The sequence below is a fragment of the Chondrus crispus genome, genomic scaffold, assembly GCF_000350225.1.
Source record: "Chondrus crispus Stackhouse genomic scaffold, scaffold_377, whole genome shotgun sequence".
In the NCBI taxonomy this organism is placed as follows: Eukaryota; Rhodophyta; class Florideophyceae; order Gigartinales; family Gigartinaceae; genus Chondrus; species Chondrus crispus.
Genome location: NW_005179274.1, coordinates 34,600 through 44,524, shown reverse-complemented (window position 1 = coordinate 44,524; position 9,925 = coordinate 34,600). Strand labels below are relative to the sequence as shown.

At 51.8% G+C, this 9,925-nt stretch overlaps 3 protein-coding genes; 2 read left to right on the top strand and 1 right to left on the bottom strand.

Annotated features, from left to right (window-relative positions):
• Nucleotides 1-217: 217 nt before the first annotated feature.
• Nucleotides 218-4,044, top strand: CHC_T00008337001 (WD40-repeat containing protein). XM_005718200.1 is given in 2 exon segments: nt 218-3,877; nt 3,878-4,044. 1 exon segment carries the CDS (start codon nt 218-220, stop codon nt 3,875-3,877), a length of 3,660 nt encoding a protein of 1,219 aa, XP_005718257.1. The 3' UTR covers nt 3,878-4,044.
• A 722-nt stretch (nt 4,045-4,766) lies between these two features.
• Nucleotides 4,767-5,425, bottom strand: CHC_T00000958001 (hypothetical protein). XM_005718199.1 is given in 2 exon segments: nt 4,767-4,981; nt 4,982-5,425. The coding sequence occupies 1 exon segment, from the start codon at nt 5,423-5,425 to the stop codon at nt 4,982-4,984; it is 444 nt and encodes a 147-aa protein (XP_005718256.1). The 3' UTR covers nt 4,767-4,981.
• A 4,091-nt stretch (nt 5,426-9,516) lies between these two features.
• CHC_T00000957001 (hypothetical protein) lies at nt 9,517-9,816 on the top strand. The gene has a single exon (XM_005718198.1). The coding sequence runs from the start codon at nt 9,517-9,519 to the stop codon at nt 9,814-9,816; it is 300 nt and encodes a 99-aa protein (XP_005718255.1).
• Nucleotides 9,817-9,925: the final 109 nt, after the last annotated feature.

The window sequence follows — 9,925 nt, the reverse complement described above, 5'->3', positions numbered from 1 at the left end:
CACGACCGTCGCCACTGTTTCCGCTTTCGTCGACAACGACAAGAGTGCCGCGCGCTGAACGCGGCTTTCAACTTTCGCATCCCTGTTTTTCTAACAGCCGGTGCCGTTCTCACGCATAACGCACTCCGCACCTCACCAACTTGTCATTAGCTATTCACAAAAAAAAATACAGGAAAGATTCCGGCAAGAGACGGGACCATATAGAAAACGGAGGAAGATGCACTCTACCGATGTGTTCATAAGCCATGCTGGCCCGGACAAGCTACACATCGCACGTCCCCTTTTCGAGAAATTGCAAGCTCATGGTTTAAATTGCTTCCTCGACAAAATCTCGATGGAGCCCGGGGACTGCGGAGGGGATGAAATGACGAAGGCTATGGAGTCTGCGAAGGTCGGTGTTTTCATACTTTCTCCCGAGTTTGCGGCTCGAAAGTGGACGATGAGGGAACTGCGTTGCTTCCTACGCCGACGGAATGAGGCGATAGGGAGTGGGATGCGACCACCGACACTGATTCCGGTGTTTTACAGACTAAGTATTCGTGAATGCAGAGAGTTGGATCCAAATGATGATGAAAGAAAGAATATGTTTGAAGTTGAGAAGTTTTTTAGCGACGAACGACAGCGCGAAGCGAGCACGGATATGGTGAAGAGGGAGCTACAAGAGCTGGCAGGTATCACTGGGATTGAAAATGACGAAAGGGCAACAAACCTGCCGGGAGATGCATTCGGCCATCTTGCAAGGGCAAATCTTGTTGAGCGAGTGTTTCTGTGGGTGAAAAAGAAAAGTGAGGAGGACTCAAGTGATGAAGTGAGAGAAGTTTTGAATGCAAGTGGATGTACGCATGATGTGTTCAGGCCCTGTATACTCGCAGAGCACAATCCCGAAGAAATATATTTGCAACTGAATTCTCGGGGGATCGATGGATCACCGAATACGTGTGAGGCGCGGCTAAAGGAGGCCGTGCTAAGTACCGATAGGAATACAAGTATAGGAGCGACGGCAACGGGGAAGGGCGGAGTCGGGAAGACATGCGCTCTTCGAGCGATTGCGCACGACGATGACATCAAGGCTCAGTTTTCAGGCGGAGTGTACTTCATGTCTTTGGGGAAAGACGCCAACGTAGGGCGGCTGATTGAGCAACTGTGTATGGCCGCAAAGGCGTCTGGTGGCAAGCAGGTGGCTGCAGAAATGCGAGAGCAAAGCGAGTTGAGCAGGGTACTGACAGAGATGCGAGCATGGTTCAACACACGTGTATGCCTGTTCATTATTGATGATGTGTGGGCCGTGAATGGTATAGATGCGTGTATTCTTCAGAAGTTGTCCACTCTCGCTGCCGCCACAGGAGACATCCGAGAGAGGAGCAGACTTCTGTACTCCACGAGGGACCCAGAGCTGAAACAGGTCGGTAAGCGAGTGACTTTCGAGCCGAGGGAAAGGGAAGGGAGCGATTCAGTTCACATGCTCATGCTCGCGAGCGGGGCGAACCCGGAGGAAGCGAATGATCCGAGATGCAAAGAGGCTGTGAGGGAAATATTGAAATTGTGTGCTGGTTTGCCGCTGGCTCTGAACGTAGCCGGGACGGGTGTCAGGTACATGAGAGATAGATGGGAGGGAGAAAAGTCACAAGCGTGGGAGGCATACCTTTCGAAGATGAAGAGCCGCAACACGATTCGTAGTGAGAGTCCAGGGGATGGGTATTTGTTGTCGTTAGACGCGACATTACATGCGTCACTAGAGATTGTGGAGTCCGGCATGGGGAGCGATGCGGAGAGGTTAGGTCAGTTTTCGTTTCGAAAGATACATCGGAGTCTGTGTGTTATGAAGAAGCAAGACGGGATGCCTTTGTCGTTGGTAAGAGAGTTGTGGGAGATGGACTACGAATCGGCTGAAAAGTACGCGATTCAGATGGAAAGGGTTGGATTAGTAGACCTTCATTACGACAAGGATTGTGGGTGGGTACGGATGCATGATCTGACGCACGATTTTGCGGTGCAGGAGGCGCAGAAGGAAGAAAGTGTAACGGTTTGGTATAAGAAGTTGGCAGATGTATGCAAGCAGGGAAGAGGACTGCTTGCTATAACTGAGAGCGAGGGCAGAGAGAGCAAGGATGCAAGAGAGAAGTATGTTTTCGAGAATATATATCGCGTTCTGAAACAGGGCGGGTGTGTGGAGGAGCTGAAGAATCTATTTTTGAGAGCGCGATGGGTGAAGGCAGTGATACAGAGAGGAAGTGTGTGGCAATACGAGGAAGCTGTAAAGGATCTCAATAGCGTTTTGAGGAACACGGGAGGAAGCGAGAGCCTTTTAAGGGATACGGGAGAAGAAGATTCGGTGTATGCGATGGAATTGATGATGAGAGCTGCACGACTGAGTGTACCTTTTTGTGGTGAAAGCAGTGCAGGGATTTACTTTCAACTGTACGGAAGAATCAAGCACAGGGCATCAGAATTAGGTAGCGTGCAAAGGATACTCGAGGAAATCGAGGAACACACGCCACGACCATGGCTGCAGCCTGTGAGTGAATGTGTAGGGCGAGCGGGAGGAAGTTTGGTGGAGCATATTGTGCTTCCGAATACTCCGATTACCGTTTACGAAGTCGGCATGGACTCAACGGGTGGCGTGTATGGACTCTATTCGAACCCGGGCGGTACCAGGATCACAGCTTTCGCACAGTCTCCAGACAAGGAAATGAAGATGACTAAATTAGACAACGATTTTGGAACGGGGAGCCGAGAATTAACGTGCGGTTGTGTCAGTATGAGCAAACGCTATGCAGTTATCGGATATAGTGATGGGACACTACAGTTCTGGAGTGTATCGGAAAAGAAGGTGTTGTGGAGTGTCTGCGGTCATGAGTCGCAAGTGCGTAGCGTTGCGATGAGTGATGATGGAAAACGTGCAGTATCTGGATCGGAAGACGGGAGCGTACGAGTTTGGGACGTGGACACGGGACTGCAAATCGGCGACGCATTAACTGCACACACGGAGGCGGTGTCTAGCGTTGGGATGAGTGGTGATGGAAAACGTGCAGTATCTGGATCGGAAGACGAGAGCGTACGAGTTTGGGACGTGGACACAGGACTGCAAATCGGGGACGCATTAACTGGACACACGGATGGGGTGGAGAGCGTTGGGATGAGTGGTGATGGAAAACGTGCAGTATCTGGATCCTGGGACGAGAGCGTACGAGTTTGGGACGTGGACACAGGACTGCAAATCGGCGACGCATTAACTGGACACACGGGTGTGGTGTCTCACGTTGCGATGAGTGGTGATGGAAAACGTGCAGTATCTGGATCCCGGGACAGGAGCGTACGAGTTTGGGACGTGGACACAGGACTGCAAATCGGCGACGCACTAACTGGACAGACGGGTCCGGTGACGAGCGTTGGGATGAGTGGTGATGGAAAACGTGCAGTATCTGGATCCTTGGACAAGAGCGTACGAGTTTGGGACGTGGACACAGGACTGCAAATCGGCGACGCACTAACTGGACACACGGGTCTGGTGACGAGCGTTGGGATGAGTGGTGATGGAAAACGTGCAGTATCTGGATCCTGGGACAAGAGCGTACGCGTTTGGGACGTGGAGAAAGGGAGTACAGTTCATCTCGGAAAGTTGAAGGACTGGCGAGATATCGTGGAGAGATTTCTGAATGCAGAAAACTTACGTGCCGTCTCTCGCACTGGACATAGGCACAAAAGGCTCAAAGTTTTTGAGAGCGGGGGGAATATTGTGCATGAGCGAGAGAATGGCTCTGAGGCTGTTTTGGCGCAGCTGGAGATTCCGGTAAATCGGTGGGAGGTAGACGATAATCATGGGGTCTTTGTTGCAGCGGCCGGCAACCGGGTGGCTATTATGAAGCTAGTGGTCTAGGTGTGTATAGGTCTAGGTGTGTATACTCTACTTCCCTTGTCCTCTCGGCCAGACACAGACGTTTCTATTGTACGGTACGTGGTGGCACCTGTGGTGGGGATAGCCTGTTTGGTTTTTTTACATGTAAAGTCTTGAGAATTCCGGTTTATTGACCGCGTCGTCTGGAATCTTCTGCAGCGTGCAAAAGGGAGAAATACGTGAGCTGTCTTCAGGAAACGTCAGTGGGGGCGAAACGCAGCCTGATGCGTGCTACTGTCTCATGGCGATGCTATGGCCCCTGTCTCATGAACATGAGACATGCATGGGACATATGCATGGGTTGACGATGAATACGAAGGATACACGATGGACATCGATTCATCCCGTTTCGTGTGGTGAAGGCCGACAGCTTTTGAAGTTTCTGTGGAAGCGAGCGATTTCCTGCGCAATGGCGGTGGCAACAGGGAGCTCAGACACGTCCTCCGGAAGTACGGTACCCTCCTCAGGAGGTACGGTACCCTTCTCACTCTCTGTCTTCCTTGAGAGAGTGGCACCTTGTTTTGTAGTGCGGTGCTGTTTGCATGCATCCGTGCACACAAACAGTGAGGTGGCCAAAACCTGTAGACGTTTCAGAAATTGGTCCATTTTTGTGCGTACCGTACGTCGCTTCTTTTGACTCGTGACATCATCAGACGAGGTCCGTCGTGTGTGGCGCTCTGGTTCCATTCACGGATGGGACGTTTTGCCAGGACGTACGGCCCTCCCTCCAGTTCCCGGCAGAAAAGTCACATCAGTCGCTGCCCTATTTGCCTGCACTAGGGTCTAAGTAGCTACGGTGCGTCACTCTCTCCTGTCTCAGCCGGCTTCAACGATAGCAACAAGGGCAAAAAAAGAGCGTCAGGCGCTGTCGTTAGTATGTACACGTCAATAGTTTGTTTTATGCTCCCAAACCAGGGGGGGAGAGAGATGCACAACTGTTAGCGAAAACACTGGCACTACTATATACACACAGGAGGTTTTTGTCAAGAAGCGACAAAAAAACCACCCTCGAGAGATGCTATCACCGATTCATACCTGGGACGACCTGGGGCGGCTCCATATCATCTTCGTCCTTGATCCGTCCCTTTACCCGGGGCGTGCATCCGCAAGCTTCTTGCGGCAGTAGTAACGGATAAGTTTTCCAAACCTGCGCTCTCTGCGCTTTTGCCTAAACCGAACCAAGGCGGCCTCCCTGGTCTTCTTCTTAAACTCGCGTATGACTTCCTGCTTCTCGTGCTCGATACGGTCCTTCCGCTCTGCCTGGGTCTCGGGCTTGACGGGGCCCTTGGAGCGGTGTTGCATCTGTGCGGCGTGCGCGGACGGCATGAGCATGCCCTGCGGGTAGGCCGGGTGCTGAGCACCGGCAAACAAAACCATGCCTTGTGGGGCATACATAGGGCTCGGGGCGGGCGGGATCATCACTTGTGGGTGCTGGCCGGTCATGAACATGCCGTGCAGGTGTTGGTGGGGTGCGATGTGAGGAAGAAGGGCTGAGCCGGGTGGTGGACGGGAGAACATGCTGTCGGGCATGTCCTCCGTCTCCCCTGACGGCCGCTACCCGTCGCCCTTCACTTTGCCGGACGCGCGTTCCGGCGCCCAGCTCGGCGCCCTTACGGGCGGCAGCGGCAGGGTCGGCATCGCATTTAATGGCGTCGAGATGGCCCTGCTTGGGCTCACCATCGCCATTCGTGCAAACTTTGCACCCAAGAAAGGCGCCGAGGAGGTGCCGCTATACACCCTGATCACCCTCGGGGTGACGCCACCGCGTACGAAAAACCTTGTCCAATTTTCCAACCACCAACTTTTAGGCCATTGGGCAAGATTGGCATACCCCACCGCGCCTCTACGATTCCCAAAGTTCGGAAATTGCGCAAGATTCTCGCCCAAACCAAAAAATGTTCCTAAAAAGCAATCTACAAATTTAACAGATTTTTATTGTGCTGACAGTTGTACCGAAAGGGACGTCCCCTTTGGTAGAACTGAGTGTTGACATCAGCCTGATGTCAGCCTGATGTCAACATCAGCCTGTCAACATCAGCCCGTACGCAGAGCGTGCCCAGACTGCCCAGACACTTGGCTGTGGACGCCAGAGCACAGCCGCAGATTGTGCTTTTCTCTCTTGAGCGCGACATTGGGCTGCTCCTGAAATCATAAAATGCATATGCACCCTTTTACACAAAAATTGTGCAAAAAGGTGATTGTGAAATGTACTAGTGTCCTGAAAAGTTTTGTGTCAAAGCTCACCGCACATTATACACTATCCCGTTGTGTACCCGTACGGTACTCCATTGGCAGTCCCATGAGCCCGAATCTAACTCCTTAATGTAGAACGACCGCGAATTCCCAGAACCACCCTCGTCAAATCGCAACGTTTCCACTTTTCGTCCTCATCGCGTACCCTAGCCACAGTATGCCTTCGCTTATGCTGCAAATCATTATTCTGTATCATCTCATTCTCGATGGACAGCCTCGTACCTTCAGAGCCCGTCTAAATGCGAAAGGTAAACGTCTTCGTGATAGACGCATATCTCGAAGAGCGCTTCTCAGTCCTAAGATGGCTCCTTTCGCTTTTTTGTACGGCAGTGGATGCGATCAATCTTTAATCATGCTCACAGCGTTCGATCACCGAGCATTTACAACAATGCCTAACGCATTTGCCCCGATGTACTTGAGATACACACCGTAGTCGAGCGATGGAAGGCTTCGAATCCTCCCAAATAGGCCCGTCGCGAGAGGGAGACCGCGTTTACTTTCCTCTACTCAGTGCCTGGGACTCTTTCTCACATGGCATCGCACACGGGGATCGATGATGACTTTGTGTCTCCTTTTTAGGGTTATGCATTCAGTTGCTTCGCTGTACATTCGTTTCGCCCGCCGTTTGCTTTTTAAAGTTTTGTGAAATGATGATCGTGCCTCCATCAAAATACCGTCAGCTGAGGAGATCAGTTTGTTTAAACAAAGCTTTCGGGAGATGCATTCATTGTTTCCGGATGTTTATTGCTGTGCGGATGGGTTAAAACTATATCTACAACAGGCAGGTGACTGTGTAATACAAAATATGTTTTACAATGGTTGGACACATGACCACTATGTGGGGAATGTTTTTGTCTTTGCCCCAAATGGACGGATAATAATGTGTGCTGTAAATGCTCCGTGCGCGTTTCATGATTCCACAATAGCGGAGTGGGGTGGTATTTACGAAAAACTAGGAAAAGTGTACGAGGAAACGGAGGGCAAGTGTGTGGTCGATTCTGCATTTTGCAGAGAGTTTCATCCCTTTGTCATAAAGTCTGCGCAAGATCATCTTGGAGCAGGACAAAACGCTACTGAAATTATGAGGCTTCGGCAGGCTACCTCGTTGCGACAAGCATCAGAGTGGGGAATGTGCGGGATTCAAGGGACGTTTCCGAGGCTTTTGGATAGGATGGTTTACGAAGAAACTGGCCAAAGAAAACTGATCTTGTTGACAATCGTTCTACTGTACAACTATCGAGCTGCAGTGGTAGGAATCAACCAAATTCTCAATGTTTACATGCCGCACCTAAGCGTTGATGCTAACTTTTTTCTTCATGAGAACGTCGGAATCTAGAGTCACGCATCGTCAGGGCGTTGCGGTAGATTTTTTTGAGATACCGTGTGCGTCATCATTAACAGAACCGCCTCCATAAAGCGATCCTGGCGTTTGTTTTCATGCTCCCGGCGAAGCACTTCTTCACGACGGTCCTCCTCCCTTCTCTTCCTCTCCTCATCCCTCTCGTCCGCCCGGCGACGCTCCTCCATTTCCCTTTGTCGGGCAGCGCTCTCCCGACGCTGCTGCTCTTGTACCATAGAAAGCTTCATTATTGCAACAAGTTCATTTGCCTCAGTTGATTGAACTTTGACTCGCCTCCTTTTTGTTAACGAGCAAGCCCGGAGAGGGAGCAAGCTCAGTAGGGCTCGGCGGCAAAATCTCGGCACCCGACCCTGGCCCTTGAGCGCCGTCACTTGGAATTTCCGATGTTGGCGGCGACAAACTTGCCGCCCCAACAAGTGTCGTACCATCCTCATCATCCTCTACGATTCCTGACAGCTCGTCCACGTCCTCGTCACTGACTCCAATATCCGCACGCTCCGTCATTCTATATCAAATACTTTTCGCTTTGCGAACATCAGCAGGCATGACCGGGTCACCGGCTGGCATTTTTCGTCCATGTAACGAGGCGAATTTGCGTTTGAGACTGTCCACAGATCGCTTTTGATCTGCAAAGTATTTGTTGTGCGCGATGAGGACAGCGTCCCACTCATCGCGCGGCACAGGGGCAAGTACTTTTCGAGCGTGTCAAGCAAGTGCTCGATTTCGGGAGCCGAGAATCCAAAGCCACGAACAGGCGTTGGTTTGCTGGAAGAGTTTCGGTTGGGAGGTTTTTGGATCCCGACCGTGTGTCCCGGCTGTGATCCAGAATAAGGATAGGAGCCACCGTAGCCGTGGGTCACGCGAGCAGATATTCGGGGGGTCTGCGTTTGTGCAGTTTCGGTAGGGTCGCCTGGAGGATTTGAATCGAAGACAAAGGGGCAACGAAAAGGCGGAAGCGGTTCAACACGAAGGTTTGGGTTAGGGGTAGAGGGGTTGGGTGATGGAGATGGGGGTGAAGCGGAGGAGGATTTTGTCATGGTGGGAGAAAGGGATGGAGGTAGAGGGATTGTGTGACGGAGATGGGGATGAAGGGTAGAGGGATTCTGTCATGCCACGAGGAAGCTTCGCTAGGGATTGAGCTACCTCAACGGCAGGAAATCGGCGGGTGAAATATGTGTTTGTGCTTTTGGCTATGGACACAAATCGTCTTCCAAGGGGGTTCACATCAGCAGAAGGTGATGCGCACAAAACAGCAATTTGTGCAAAAAGGGTCGTATCAAATTGGGTGTTTGTGATTTCAGGAGCATCCCAATGGGATTGTTCCCGCCCGCGACAGATTGGGAATGCAACGGTGGGGTCCAGTCCAATGACGACCCCTTGCCCAAATCGTCGCTTGCCCAAGCGATAGTCGAGCCAATTAAAATGTGCCAGCTGTCAACGTTTTGGAATTTTGGGCGAGCCGCGGTGGGGGTGAGGGCCGTCCACCTCGTGGTGCTACGGCGTTTGTGATACCAGGGGGTCTCACGACATTGTGCCATACCAGAACAGACCTCGACAAATGGCACTATTTCGTGGGTGGCACTATACAGAAGCCGCATTTTTCCTACAAATTGGGAATGTTAGAAAGACATATCATTGATTGCTTTGAAACAAATATACATGTAGACGTGTAACCGAGCTCTAGCTCTAGCTATAGCACTATATCGGGGGAGGCACTACTCCAAGGAGCACTATTGCGCGACCCCGCCTGTACAGCAGTCTACGACAGAATCAACTTGCGCACGTGCTACGAAGTACTGTAAAGCTTTAGAAGAAATCCGCAGCAAAATTGGAAAGCACTTTTGCCACGCTTATATTCGTCTACATTTGGAGTAAATCGCTCCGCATGAGCAGGGACTCTCGCTTTCTTCGTCAAGATCCAGTTCCTCTCCGAGCCTCCTTCGTCGACACTGCCCCGTCAGACCCCAGGTCCCCTCGCAGCAACCGCTCTCCACCGCTCTCCTTACGAATGCACCTACAAAGACCGTCAGAATCTCCAGTCCCTCAACTTCCACAGCAAAGTCTTGGTCAAGAGCTGTCGAATGTTCAGCTCAGCAGATCCGAACGGGACCCAACTTGCCGCCCGTACGTCCCCCAATCCACACCAAACATTCCTCAAACAGCGTCTGGGGTGAGGCAGGGCGCTTTCCCGCTTTCCCGCAGCCACCAACAACCTAACGCGGGCTCCCAGCCGTCGTCAACGGTTGCCCCTGGTGCCCAGGAAAGAGTCGCAATCGAAAGTGGAGTCACCAGGGCTCTGCAAGCCTGACGCCGCCTTTCATCGCACCCGGCGACAACAGGATTCCGTGCCAAGACAGGAAGGCGCTTTTTCAAATGTACACAAGTCTTTGCAGACGGGCGTTCGAAGCATGGGGGCC

What these genes read in the sequence shown, in the direction of transcription:
- CHC_T00008337001 (XM_005718200.1), top strand. Translation starts at nt 218, where the DNA reads ATGCACTCTACCGATGTGTTCATAAGCCATGCTGGCCCGGACAAGCTA.
- CHC_T00000958001 (XM_005718199.1), bottom strand. Translation starts at nt 5,425, where the DNA reads ATGCCCGACAGCATGTTCTCCCGTCCACCACCCGGCTCAGCCCTTCTT.
- CHC_T00000957001 (XM_005718198.1), top strand. Translation starts at nt 9,517, where the DNA reads ATGCACCTACAAAGACCGTCAGAATCTCCAGTCCCTCAACTTCCACAG.